The 14,095-nt window shown below is 37.3% G+C and overlaps 3 protein-coding genes across 3 annotated transcripts in view; 1 reads left to right on the top strand and 2 right to left on the bottom strand.

The window, feature by feature from the left end:
- Positions 1–631: 631 nt before the first annotated feature.
- Positions 632–4,237, bottom strand: LOC107043346 (nucleotide exchange factor SIL1). Its single transcript, XM_015264806.2, has 5 exons — positions 3,873–4,237; positions 3,299–3,543; positions 2,968–3,224; positions 2,209–2,509; positions 632–1,127 (listed from the first exon to the last, which is right to left on the bottom strand). The coding sequence occupies exons 1-5, from the start codon at positions 3,982–3,984 to the stop codon at positions 693–695; spliced, it is 1,350 nt and encodes a 449-aa protein (XP_015120292.1). The 5' UTR covers positions 3,985–4,237; the 3' UTR covers positions 632–692.
- Positions 4,238–5,105: 868 nt separating this feature from the next.
- Positions 5,106–11,515, bottom strand: LOC107043278 (eukaryotic translation initiation factor 4B). The gene is made up of 10 exons (XM_015264704.2): positions 11,365–11,515; positions 11,017–11,142; positions 10,201–10,382; positions 8,527–9,250; positions 7,495–7,741; positions 7,347–7,383; positions 6,930–7,056; positions 6,729–6,834; positions 6,245–6,329; positions 5,106–6,173 (listed from the first exon to the last, which is right to left on the bottom strand). Exons 1-10 carry the CDS (start codon positions 11,372–11,374, stop codon positions 6,105–6,107), a joined length of 1,713 nt encoding a protein of 570 aa, XP_015120190.1. The 5' UTR covers positions 11,375–11,515; the 3' UTR covers positions 5,106–6,104.
- Positions 11,516–12,544: 1,029 nt separating this feature from the next.
- The window catches only part of LOC107043337 (endonuclease/exonuclease/phosphatase family domain-containing protein 1-like), a 3,863-nt gene continuing 2,312 nt past the window's right edge, over positions 12,545–14,095 (top strand). The window contains 3 exon segments of the mRNA XM_015264792.1: positions 12,545–13,015; positions 13,018–13,181; positions 13,695–14,018. Of these exon segments, the coding sequence (XP_015120278.1) occupies positions 12,982–13,015; positions 13,018–13,181; positions 13,695–14,018 (522 nt within the window). The 5' untranslated portion in view covers positions 12,545–12,981.

The raw sequence follows: 14,095 nt of genomic DNA, 5'->3' as shown, positions 1-14,095 counted from the left end.
ATTAATCAAATGGGTTTAGAACAAACTAAGAGGAAATATTTGTTGTGGAAAATTAATTTTTCCAGAAAAATATATCTTCATTGAGAAAAAACATGTTCTTAAACAAGTCTTGTTTGAAAATAATAAAAATCACAAGTTGAAAATTCCATTCAACATTGAGAACATGTTTCTTCTCTCAATACACTAGTAAATAATTTTTTAAACAAATTAATCAAATGAGTTTAGAACAAACTAAGAGGAAATATTTGTTGTGGGAAATTAATTTTTCCAGAAAAATATATCTTCATTGAGAAAAAACATGTTCTTAAACAAGTCTTGTTTGAAAATAATAAAAATCACAAGTTGAAAATTCCATTCAACATTGAGAACATGTTTCTTCTCTCAATACACTAGTAAATAATTTTTTAAACAAATTAATCAAATGAGTTTAGAACAAACTAAGAGGAAATATTTGTTGTGGGAAATTAATTTTTCCAGAAAAATATATCTTCATTGAGAAAAAACATGTTCTTAAACAAGTCTTGTTTGAAAATAATAAAAATCACAAGTTGAAAATTCCATTCAACATTGAGAACATGTTTTTTCTGTCAATCCACTACTAAAACGTTTTAAAAATTCAACACAATTTTTTTATAAATTAATCCAAAATTTATTTAGCATAAAAACATCACTCCCTCAGTCATCCTAACAATTTACAATTCATCGTGAACATCTCCAAACACGAGAGACCTCAGCCTCAGTATCTGCTTCGACAGATTCTCCCTAATCTCCAGCTCATCAGCTCTCGCTGCCCTCTCCACCGTCCCATAATCCCCCACTAGCCCCTCGACAGCGTCGAACAAAGAGTTCTCAGGGTCCCTGAACACCTCCCTGCAGGTTCCACTCAACGTGATCATGTTCTCAAGGACAATCTCTAAAAATTCGTGGCTCATCGTGACCTCCTTGTAATTCTTGATGATTAAATTAGACAGATATTTGCAGTAATTATGCAGCAACAACTTCCTCTCGAACTCAGTCCTCTCGTACTCCCTGATCTTCCTCATCCTGAGGCCCTCGTCCTCCGTATTTTTTATGTTCTCTCGTTCTATCGAAAGATCAGTGATCAGTTTCATGACTCGAAGCTGGACCTGGAGCAGGGATGGCCATCAATATTACAATTCTCCAATGTTAAAAAGATTTTCAAGTCATATTGATCAAGATTTAAATAGGGGAGAGTGGGGCAAAATGAAACAGTCGAAAAAATTGTTTTCTTAAATATTTTTTTTATCTTTTCAGTTTTGTTTATGAACTTTTTTTTATTCTTGAGAGTAATAATGAGAACAATAATTTTCTATTTAGTAGAATGAAAAATTATTGGGGAGTTTTGACGGGAGAAGATATTGTCAATGGATTAATAGAAAAGAAAATAGCAAAGTCTAAAGTCTAAAGTCTAAAAAAGGATAATGCGATGCCCAATTTCAATCGAATGAAAAAAGTAGAGTGTAATCTGCCTAATTTAATCAATTGAATCATAATCAGTTGAATTATGAGACGAATAGAAAATTATTATTCTCATCTGCACTCTCAATAATGAAAAAAGTTGATGAAAAAAATTCACAAAATAAAATTTTTTTTTGCTTGAATCGCGTGAAACTGTCATTTTTCGGCTGTTTCATTTTGCCTCACTCTCCCCTATGCTAATCTACATTAAAAAATAGTAGAATAATTGCTAATCCAAATTTCCAATTGACGATGAATTAAATATTAAAAAATACAGAACTATAAATTCTCTGTTAAGTAGATAATACTAAATTTCTCATAAGAGATTTCCGATTATCCAATGCAGTAGCGAAGAGGTAAAACAGTTTTTAGCGAATATCTCGGAATCTAAGGGAGATAGCAAAATTTTTGTCAAGTCCTTTTTTGTAGCGCTCAATTTGCTCTAGAAAAAAGGTTATTACAAAAATGTCATTATCTCCTTTAGATTCGGAGATATTCTTCAAAAACTCGGCTAAGAGATGAGTCGACTTGAACCGTTTTACCACGTCGCTAGCGAATTAATCGTCAATCTTCCCAACTCAATTACTGATTAACGAATGACTCGAAATTGAACTATTTAAATTGACGATCACTTCAATAATTAAAATTTTAGGATGATATAAGCAATAACCAATTGACTACTTAATAATTTAACAGTCATTATAATTTACGAATACGGCTACCCCTGACCTGGACGTCTCCGTCCTCGAGGATTTTCCCGAAGATCTCGAGGCCCCCGTGGTCTATGAGGACCTTCTGGGCCGCTGGGAACTGACGGACCAGGGCCCCCAGGGCGAACATGCAGCGAGACTGCAGGGACACTCGACTGGCAACTGTCAGCGTGTGCAGGAGCTTCTGCACTAGGTCTGCGTTCATCGCTCGCAACTGGACTTTGGGGTTCGACTGAACCGATGTGCCCAGGATTATCAGGGCCTCGATCTTCACGTCGTCGTTCGTTATGTTGAGACAAGGGGAGATTATTTTTTCCATGCTGAGGGGCAATGGAAAAATTAAGAATAAGGATAAGAATTGATTTTGTGAAGTAGTCAAATTGGGGTTGAATTTAACGTTTTTGTTAACGACGGGATTATCTTGGTGATGAGTGGGTTTAGGGGGAAATGTGAAGAGAATTATTTTGTAGGAAATTTCAAGAGGAACAAAAAAGATTTTCTCATGTTTTATTGTACCTTCAGTCGTTTTTGAGATAATTAAAATTAATTTGTCTCTAGAATTAACTTCTCTGTTCTTAAAATGCGTAGAAATATTTTCGGGAAGACTAGATTTGGGAAAAAAATGGCAAAAAACATTTTTTGTAGAGAATTTCCTCAGCTACAAAAAATTTCTTTTCACCTTTTTGGTCTAGCCCAAGTGTTTATGGAGATACTCATGAAATAATCGAATAAAAAATGAGATCAATTCATGAAAAATGGGAAAAATCGACGTCCTTACCCTCCTAAGTCCGCAAACAACTGGGCATTATCGACCTGATGTAATAAAAACTCCAGATCATTAAAAATCTGGAGAACTGCATCAGCTTCAGACTTCGGGAGTGTTCCTGACGCCAGAGACTTCTCATAGCTCTTGAATTTGCTTAAAATATTAGTCACAATTTCTGAATCAGTCGTTATGTTCATCTCCAGGGCTTTGAAGTCCTCTTTTATCTCTTCGTAACTCCTGAAGGCCTTCTTGATCCCTTCCTGGTGCTCCTGAAACCCAAAACCAGTAGTTTTCATTTAAAAATTCAGTGAAAATCATCTAAAAAAATTGAGAATCCATTTACCAACGAATCAGCTCCATCGCCAGTCTCCAATTTAATCTTTTTCAGTCTCTCCTTCAACTCATCAATTGATAAAACAAGATCATTAGCTGCGTCATGGAGAACTGCGTCTGAATGCAGAGACAATGATTTCATTTTCTTGTCGTCAATATTCTCTCGAGTCTCGTTATCCTCTTCTAGTAATTTAGCCTCTGTCGCCCCTGTCTGGAAATTGTGCCTCACGTGGAGACCTTTGGGTATTGGTTGACCTAATGAAAGACCAAATAAATCAATTAATTAATTAATTAACAATCAATTAAAACTGAAATAATAAAAACGTTTTTTTACCAAGTTCATAAATTTCATGCCGACAAATCGACGATTATCTCACTAACGAGAGGTTTTAGGAGACAAAATCACAGAACATTTTTTGTAGGAAATTTAATTATGTAAAAAAAAGATTTTTTGACATTTTCTCGTCAGTCGAGTCGTTGCCGAGATAATAAGCAAAAACGGGAGGAAAAAAATCTCAAAATGAGGAAATTACTATTGAACATTCGTAATGATGGATGCAAGGATAATTAATTATAATTTTTACCTTTTTTCACCGTCTGCCACTCGCTGGTGGCCACGAAAACGCTGGAACTGTTCTCGCAACTGCCCAGCACGCCGAATAAACAAACAACAATGCATACCGTAAAAATCCTCATGTTGACAGGGAATTTACGAGTTTTCGGATTTCTCGAGAATTTTCTGTCAATTTCACTTGACACAAAATCGGAATTTCACGTCCAGAGGCTTGTCGCACGTTTAACCCTCAGTTGTTTAACGATTTTCTTGCGAATGTTCGATCATTACTGGGGAATAACTTCACCGGTGACAAATGGTGATGATAACCATCACTGATGTGCAGGAAATACACGTCAGTTCATTGGGAATTCAAACGTGTATAAATCGTCACATGTTGCTCAAGAAAAAAAACAACGGGCTACATTATTCGGTTAAGTAAGTCCCTGGGGTATCGACTGGGTATTTTTGTGTGGAGAAGAGATTTTTTTGAATTTGAAGCGAAATTAAGAAAAAATTCCAAGTGAAGTGAATTTAGCTTTGCATTCGAGGGAATGCATTTCCACTACTTTGGCGGTATCTTCGAGAGGATTGGTTTGAGGAAAAAATACATTCAGACCTTTTTTGTGGAGATTTGAATTCTCTAGAAAAAGTTCCTCTGACATTTTCTCAGAAAATGGCTCATTGGCAGGATAATTGAGTAATTAATGAACCCATAGTTCCCTTTTCTAGTGAATTATTTCAGATGTTCGCAAAATGAATAAAAATTTGCAAGAATTGGAGACAATAGCTTTGCAATATTTTTGTATAAAGCAATAACTGAATAAATAAGATAAAATTGATGAAAAATGTGAAATACAAGTTGAAAAAAATAAAAGTAGGCATTTTTGTTAAATAAAAATAATATCACACAATAATATCATTTTAACAAAATTATATTCTATGAATATTTAAAAATATGTAGGACAGAAAAATTTAAATATATTGTAAATATTCATAGAATATAATTCACATAACTTATATTCATAGAATATAGTTTTTTTAAAATATGTAGTACAAAAAAATTTAAATTAATTCAATAAACTTTAAATAAACTTGTTCAAACCAAATTTTCCTGTCCAATTTTGCCTTCTCACAAAAATTTCCACTTGTCAATAGTTTTGTATTCGCGATAAATGACTAAATAAGATAAAATTGACAAAAAATGTGAAATAAAAGTAAAAGTTCAAGGGAATTTTAGTTAAATAAAAACCACACAACGATATCATTTTTAAAAACTCGTATATTATGAATATTTGAAAACATGTAGAGCCTTTATATACCATATATTTACTCGTTCTGTTACTCACGAGAACAAATACTTGTTCCCTAGAAGAAATAAAAAAAGAGTTCTCTCAAAATAATCAGTTAATCAATTGCAAACTCTGGAAAATCTGGAAATGCCATTTCCCCAGATTCTCCTCGAGTTTTTTTGTTCACGACAGATAATCGGGTATTTCGTTATATTACAGTTAACACGAGTCACATTATTGTACAATTATTTCTTCAGAGCCACTGTACATCGGATGAGTATAAACTTTAGTTGTTTCACCCGGAATTGTTGTTGGACATTGCAACGCCTCAATATTATTTAATCTATCCAATAATTCAGTAGTAGAGAACTGAAAAGAGGGAATGCATTTTCACTATTTCGCGAATATCTTCGAGAGGAAGGGTTTGAGGGAAAAATACATTTAGACCTTTTTTGCAGAGATTTTGATTCTTCGCAAGAAGTTCCTCTGACATTTTCTCGTAAAATGACTCATTAGCAAGATAATTCGCTAATTAACAAACTCATATTTCCTTCTTCTACTGAATTACTCCAGATATTCGCAAAATTAATAATAAAAATTGTCCCAAATTCTCGATTCTCCACTACGTTGATCATCTCTTTTTATTCCTTAATCATGAATCAGCAAATGAGGATCGACTGTCGATCGTGGATACAAATAAAGCGGTACAGAACGATTTATCAATCAAAGTTGTAAAATGTTTTTTTCCTTCCTTCATTAAATACAAATTGGGGATTATCAATAGGAGAACAGGAAAAGAAATATGATTTTAGGCGGATAATTGCGAGTCGAGGGGGAGAGAATCATCGAATCATGCAATTATGCGGGGAAAGCAAGGGGAATCATTAATTGGGGTAGTTTTTAGACGAATAATCATTGATGGTGGCACAGAATTTCATCATTTTCTTGTTGTTTCTGGGGGCTTTCGTCGACTAGTCGTCGGCTGCGTCTGTGTCCACGTCCTCATTCAGCATGGAGAATTTGTTGGAAGCAACAAAGTTCTGAAATTGACAAAAATTAATTAATTGACGAAGGAAATCGATTGATTAGAATTTTTCTCGAGGATTCTTACTGGAGCTTGCTCATCTGAAGCCTTTGGCATTGGTGGCTCCTCTCTGTCTTCACGTTCGCGCTCTTTTTCTCTGTCTCTGCGGTCCCTGATGACAAAACGACAATTATCATCAATTAATTAACGAATAATTAATAAATTCTCATCTAAATGAATTCTTTTCTTATTTTTAGGATTATCTCAGTAACGCGTGGGTTTAGGAGAAAATGTCAGAAGAAATTTCTTTTAGGAAATTTAATTTTCTACAAAAAATGTCTTATGACATTTTCTCTTAAACCTCGTAATTAGAGAGATTTTCCCAATTTTCGATTACCAAAATTTTGTCATTTTCCTAATTTTCATTATTTTAGTAATTAACTAATTATTTCTGTCATGAAACTTAATAAAAATGTAAAAAAATATTTTTTGGACAGAATTTAATTCGTTGCATAAGATATCTCCCAAAATTAATTAATTACACATTGTGGAAAAAAAATTGTATTCTCACTTTTCTGGTGGTCCACGAGAATCATTGTATCTTCCAGCAGGTCTTGCACTTGTTCCCCCAGTTCGCGAGGTCGGTGGGCCCCTGGAGTCCCCGCGATGATCTCTCTCTGTTGACAAATAACGAAATAAAAAAAAAATTGATTGGTTATTGCACCTCGTGGGAAATTTAAAGAGTGAATGAGCAATTCAGGTGATAGCTCACCAGAACGACCAGACAATTGAGACCGAGGACCTTGGCGTTTGTCGATGTGCCTACCTCTGTCTGCTCTATCTTCATCTGAACGCCACGTTGGTCGGGGTTTATCTTTCTCGCGTTCAGAACGTCCATCCTTAAAGAAAACCCATCATTAACCAATCGTTCTACAAAACCAAGACAATTGAAACAAAAATGACTCCACAATTTTGCAAGTATCTCCAAAACTATTGGTTTTTGAAAAAAATGTCAGAGGAACTTTTTTTAGAGCATGAAATTCTCCACAAAAAAGGTCCTGTGACAATTTTCGCTAAACCTCTTCGTTCCAAAGATATTCACGACATAAAATTTATAGAAACATTTTAATCGTTTCCCTTGGAAATTTAATTAAGTTGAGAGGTGATTAATTAATGAAATTGTCTTTACCCCATTGCGTCTTGTCCAAGCTTGCGGCTTGGATTCCCTGCAAATGGAAAACACTTCAATTAAAAATGATTTAAGACAAGAAAATATGGAGTAAAGGGTAGTTGACTGAAAAAAAAGGATTTTTTTTTTTGAGATTGAGTTTTCTCACCCTTCCTCTGATTTAGGCTTCTCTGCTTGGCTCTTGGCGAGACGTTCCTCAATCTCACGTTCCCTAGCAGTGGTGTCTACTGGTTTAGCAGCTCCAAAGATATTAGTAGCTGGTTTGGGCTCTGGTTTATCAACGACTTCAGCCTTCGGTAGAGGTGCAAATTTCTCCTCTTTGACGATAGTCTCGATTGGTTTAGTGCGCGGGAGAAGATTCAGAGTAGGTCGTGTACGTGGCTCACTAGCTGGTGCTATTACCCAAAGGCAAATTAAATAATTAACCCATGAAAAATTCTAAAAATCTCAAGAATTTTATTTTTCTTCAATTTTCTCTCAATTGATTGCACAAATTGTGCTGTCTCTGTAATTATTGATTTCAAGACAAAATGTCAGGAGAGTTTCATTGAAATGAATGAAAAATTCTCAATGAAAAATGTCTGAACATTTTTTTCCTCAAGTTATTTATCAACGGTTGAAAACATGAATTAATTTTTTGTCGTGGATCAACTCTATGCAACTCCTATTCTTCAGAATTTTTATCCCGCATTTTTAACTGATGAACAAACAATTGAACGTGATTTTTTTTCTCCTGGAAAATGAACTGAATTCCCTTGGCGACAAACTTGAAATGATTCAAATTAATGAATTAACCAGGTCACCATAAATTGTCTATTTATCAACCTTAAAAAGGCAAGTCAAAAGCATTCATTTTGCCCCCCCCCCAATCATCCATAATAATCAACCCCAAATAACCAATAGTGATAATTAGATAGTATACAACTCCATTTTATCATATTTACTGACACGAATGGGAGAGTCGAGCAAAAACAGTGGGTCAAAATGAAACAGTCAAAAAACGACTGTTTGACCTAATTCAAGCAAAAAAAAATGTATTAAATTTTTTAATTTCAAATTAAAAATGTAAAAAAAAAATTTTTATTATTTTTAAATTAAAATTTTTTTGTCAACTTTTTTTACTCTTAGGAGTACTAACGAGAATAATAATGTTGCATTCAGTAGAATGGCAGCAACTCACCCTCGTCACGTTCTGGAAATCGTTCTCGATCATTGCGTCGTGGTGGGAACGAAGTGAGTCCACCAGTGTTGGTCTCCCTCGACCAGTCACGTTCCTTCTCCTCCCTGTCGCCGCCGTACCCCCTGCGTTCCCCATCCCCAAATCCCCTGCGTTCTCCATCCCCAAATCCCCTGCGTTCTCCATCACCGAACCCCCTGCGTTCCCCATCCCCAAATCCCCTGCGTTCCCCATCCCCAAATCCCCTGCGTTCCCCATCCCCAAATCCCTTGCGTTCTCCATCCCCGAACCCCCTGCGTTCACCTCGATTATCATCTCTGAAGGTTCTCCTCTCCCCGAAAGCCGAGGTACTGCGATCTCCCTCCCTCCACCCCCCAGGCTTGTTATCACTGTCGCTCCTCCCCTCCCTGTCGTCCCTGTTATCAAATCCTCGAGAGCGAAAGCGGTCCTCACCCCCTGAGGGCTGCTCCCTGGGTGTGCTGCGCCAGTCCCCAGAGGTGCGCTCAGGATCGTCGTACCCGTCGCGACGATTGTCCCTCCCCATTCCCATTCTCCCCCCGCGACGATCGTCGTTACTTGAGTTGGAGACCTCGATTCTGACGCGTCTCGTTTTTATCATCGTGTTGGAGAGGTTCAGGGCCTCGATCAGGGAGGCACGGTCGTCGAACTCCACGTAGCCGTAGCCACGGGGCTTCGTGGAGTCCTTGGGGAGACGAACGTTCGTCACCTGGGGGTGAGCAATGATTTTTTAGTCAGGGCTTTGGCTGAGGGGAGCTAGACTGCTGGATATTTCTTGACGTTTCAGGCACGACAGCTGAATTTACCAGGGTGGGGGTGGAATTCCGTTGCAAAGGGAAGCGTTCACTACATTTTTTATTCTCATCTTGAAAATTCGAGAAAATTGCAGTTTTCGAGGTAAACTATCAATGATTTTTCAATGAATCTTGAATTTCCAAAGTTAGGGGAAAATTGAATGTGATATACAATTCAATTTTCAATGGATTGGGAATTCAGAAAAGTTTTTGCCTGAATTCTCAAAATTTTCAGGGCTTTTGAAACTTCTAAGAAAATTAATTGATTCGTCAATGTAGGGGAGGGTGGGGTAAAATGGACACTTAAGACTTTTAAAATTATTCATAACTCAAAAATAAATTTATCAATTGAGCTCAGTTTAGGCTCGTCACAAAGGGAAAGAATTGTTCTTTGTATTGAAAAAAAAAAATTATTAGATTTCATCAACATTTCAACTCCTCATTAAAATTTTAAAAAAAGTCGAGTGTCCATTTTACCCCAACCTCCCCTACACAAATTTCATGGAACTTTGTCGTTGTTAAAAATTTCAAGCTGTTCCACCTGAAACTTCAAGAGTAATTTTCTAATAGTGTAGACTGAAGCGGTTTTGGTTGAAAAAAAATTTCAAGATGAAAATTCGGAATATCGAAATTTTTGTATCTGCCTTAGATTCCGAGATATTCGTTAAAAATTGAGGAATAGTCGAAACTTGAATTTTTTGATTGCCTCGAATGCTGAATTACATCCGCCCTCACGAAGTTTCGGGCGAAGTAAACGATGTTTTTCGTTTTCTGTGAGATATTTTACTGTTGATAATTTTCAACTTGCGATTTTTTTGGTTCAAACAAGACATGTTTGAAATATGAAATATGAAGAAATATTTACCTGCATCTCAGCGAAGAAGTCAGCAAGGTCGTCCTCGATGACGTCGTAAGGCAGATTTGAGACGTAAGCTACGAAGGGTGGACTCGTAGGTATGTTCTCATCGTCACACCCTGGGCCACGAGCGGCTCTGGGAGCAGTTGGAAGCACGATTGGCTCCTTGCTACTGCGTGAGTGATAACCGTCTGAAAATCCATAAAAAAACGCGATTAAATATGGAAATAAAATTGGTTAGATGGAAATAAAATTGATTAAATATGGAGAGTGGGGCAAAGTGGAGTATTTTGATCGATTTTAATTGTTAACATGATATTTAACAATAATTTCTCAAAAATAGTTTCGCTAGTTAAATCTCAAAAATAGTTTTTTCCCAAGTTAATGTCAAAACCTCATTTTTTGAGATGACAAAATTCCCCATAAAAAACCTCTAATCTCCCTAGAACTCCTCCCCCTTGGAAACCCCCAACAAACATCAAAAGTGGAATTTCTAACGAGTCACATCCACCAAAATTCCCCATTCATTAAATCCGCCCCCATCTCAAAAACTAGTTTTCCCCCAAATTGATCCCAAATTGAAATATTTAATGACTCATATTCATAAATAATTCCCCATTAAATTTTTCCATATAAAAAAAAATATTATTTTCCCCAAATTAACTTCAAAACCTCTTTTTCAAAGATGACGAAATTTCCCATTAAAAAACCCCTCCAACAATCCCCCCTCCTCTTCCCCTCCCCCTCAAAAAATTCCCTCCCCGAAGTCCCTCAAAACTAATATCCGAAGTTTTTCACCTCAAAAAGCACAAATATCCAACATACCATGCTCATCCTCGACATCATCAGCCCAACTGGTAGACTTGAGTGGAATAGTGGGTGCACCTCCATTGCTAGCGAGAAACTCTGTCAATGCGACAGTCTGCATCTTCGCTTTTTTCCCCTTCTTGCCTATCACCAGGGATGAAAACAAATAAATTAGCCTGGAGCCCTGGCCTCTGGGTGGCCACCACCGCCAACAGCATTTTCCAAGCATAAATGAAATGAAATGCTGGCAGCATGTCCAACATCTCGAGGTGAGTTTGGTTATGTCTGTTCAGTGGCACCTCGAGACGTCCAACAAATGCCCAAACACTCGTCCATTATCGCCAAAGTCAATGTATTTCTACTCACGTGAAGCCATTCTGCTGATTTTACTTATCAAACAGTCACGTTGATCAGGATCCCCAGTGGAGAGGGTGGGTGCAGGTGTACACCACACCACACGATCAAACGTTTCGGGATGAGAGAAACTTTTTTTTCTCCGAGGGTGAAAAAAAACGAACGATTTCAGACGCCAATCTGAGGGAAATTAATTTTCCTAGATTGTTAGGAGGGGTTTGGGGAATTCTAGGGAGTTTTTTGGGGGGGTGTTGGCGGGGAGTGGGGATTGGTGGGAAGTTGGGACGTGTAATGATCCGCGGGGGCTGATTGGTCGAGTGAGTCGACGAGAATTTGAATATTTTGTTTTGAGATTTTTGAGCTGCAAGTTTTTCTGGGGGGTTTTTAGTGAAGGATCTCAATTCATTTTTTTGTTGGAAAATTAATTTTCTGGAGGTGTTTTCGAGAGTTTTTGGTTTTTTATCCCGTGAGTATGGTCTAGGGGATTTCTGGGAAACGTGAAATCTTCCTAGATGAGTGTTTGACACTAAAGTTTGATAAAATGTCAATTAATTTCCTGAACTTGTGATTTTTCTCGCACAACAGATCACTAGTTTGATAAATCATCACAATTGGAAAGTTCATTTGCAGACCCTCGTTTTTCGCGGCGAAACCATCCTTACCCACGTGACCCCACTAGGGAATTTCGGATAAACACTAAATGTCCCTAGACGGTATTTGCCACTAGAGAATAGAAGAAAAAATGAGGGAAGGGGAGAAGTCAACATTTTTCACCCCCTCTCGATAATCTCCCAGAAAGGCTAAGATAAATCCCAAGAATTTTCACTTATTGTGAGTTATAAGTGGGTCAAGCAATTGATGATTGGATCCCATGAGTCAATCGAGTCGCCAATTTATCGAGTGATCTAACAGGCTAATTCAATCGACTACCAATTAATTTCCCAAAACTTGTGATTTTTCTCGCACTCTGAACTCGTGAATTCATTGATATCTCGTAACAACAGATCACCAATTTGATAATGCGATTGATAAATCATCAGAATCGGAAAGTTCATTTGCAGACCCTTTCGTTTTTCGCGGGGAAACCATCCTTACCCACGTGACCCCACTAGGGAATTTCTGATAAACACGAAATGTCCCTAGACGGTATTTGCCACTAGAGAATAGAAGAAAAAATGAGGGAAGGGGAGAAGTCAACATTTTTCACCCCCTCTCGATAATCTCCCAGAAAGGCTAAGATAAATCCCAAGAATTTTCACTTATTGTGAGTTATAAGTGGGTCAAGCAATTGATGATTGGATCCCATGAGTCAATCGAGTCGGCAATTTATCGAGTGATCTAACGGGTTAATTCAATCGACTACCAATTAATTTCCCAAAACTTGTGATTTTTCTCGCACTTTGAACTCGTGAATCATGGGCCTAGGCATTGGTATCTCGTCATGATTGTGACCATTAGACGTGGAATTATTTGACAATCGAGATTGTCGGTAGGACAGGGGGAATGGCACGTGGAAGTGATAGGTCTTGAGGTACTTACGATTTGTGGAAAATATGAGGATGGACTCTGGTCGGGTGGCGGGTGGACGCACGAGGGGATCCAACGACTTCAGGGTCAACAGATGACTCGATGAAATACAGTGGCAATTACGTGATTTCAACGATTTCGTTGGAATATCCGAGGGAGAGAATATGGGACAGTCTCACAGTGCTGATGGAAGGTACAAGCTGAGGAGACCCAGCTTCAAGCAAATTGCCATGGGGAAGAGGCGGATTAATAACTCGAAAAATTTGTCGCATACCTTTTCATTTCCGGATGAAGCAATTAAGGTATTGCTCTTTCATTAATGTCTAACGAGAATGAGAGTGAGAATGCAATTTTCGAATTCATCGCGATAAAATGAAGGCTGAAATGCTCGTTTGAAGTTCATTATTTTGTATGAAAAATGGGTGAATAAAAAATGGTAAATTGATTGGTAATACGGATCTGTAAATTTTTCCATTGATCAGATAATCGTCAATCTTCCAAACTAGATTATTGATGAACAAAATAATTCGGAATTTGAATATTTAAATTGACGATTACTTCAATAATTAAAGATTCAAGAGTGATATTAACGAATTGACTACTTCAAAATTTAACGGTAATTATAATTTGATTATGGCTATCCCTGATTTCAAATAGTATTTCACGAAATACTGAAACGAGATATTTTCGTGAGGACGAGAGCTGCATGAAAGGTCTCCCCAAAAATTTCACCACTCTCATCGAATAACTGTATATCCACCGAGAACAGCGAGTTCCCCCCTTCCCTACTGACTTTAATTTATAATTAATTTCAGCCACAACAATTGAACATCAACACAGCTACCGAGGAGGAGCTCATGACACTGCCTGGTATAACTCGAAATATAGCAGTAAATATTGTCAGCCATAGAAGATTAATAGGTAGATTCAATAGAATTGAAGATGTTGCTCTAGTATCCGGAGTTGGTGCCCAAAAATTGGAGAATATTAAATTAGAAGTTTACGTTACATCAGTCAATGGCAGTGGCACATCCTCAAGGGCCTCAACAACATTAGACTCAATGGGAAATACCGAGAGCCCCGTTGATGTCAACTTGGCGAGTGTTTTTGATTTGCAGACACTACCTGGTGTCGATCAGGTAATTCATCATTCTGTTCTACTTATTAGTGACCCAGCATTTTAGTTGATGTATAACTTCCTTCCCCCCCCCCCCCC

The sequence above is a fragment of the Diachasma alloeum genome, unplaced genomic scaffold (assembly GCF_001412515.2).
Source record: "Diachasma alloeum isolate Michigan unplaced genomic scaffold, Dall2.0 Dall_scaffold_00558, whole genome shotgun sequence".
NCBI classification, from domain to species: domain Eukaryota; kingdom Metazoa; phylum Arthropoda; class Insecta; order Hymenoptera; family Braconidae; genus Diachasma; species Diachasma alloeum.
Note: the sequence above shows the minus strand (reverse complement) of the source record. Positions and strands in the feature narration are given on the sequence as shown.

Bases quoted from the DNA above. Each gene is read 5' to 3' on its own strand.
- LOC107043346 (XM_015264806.2), bottom strand. From the start codon at position 3,984: ATGAGGATTTTTACGGTATGCATTGTTGTTTGTTTATTCGGCGTGCTG. The intron at 3,544-3,872 runs GTAAAAATTATA...GTCTTTCATTAG, and splicing joins GTGGCAGACGGTGAAAAAAG to GTCAACCAATACCCAAAGGT. The intron at 2,510-2,967 runs GTAAGGACGTCG...ATTGCCCCTCAG, and splicing joins TTGTTTGCGGACTTAGGAGG to CATGGAAAAAATAATCTCCC.
- LOC107043278 (XM_015264704.2), bottom strand. The intron at 6,835-6,929 runs GTGAGCTATCAC...ATTTGTCAACAG, and splicing joins TCAATTGTCTGGTCGTTCTG to AGAGAGATCATCGCGGGGAC. The intron at 6,330-6,728 runs GTGAGAATACAA...TTTTGTCATCAG, and splicing joins TCTCGTGGACCACCAGAAAA to GGACCGCAGAGACAGAGAAA.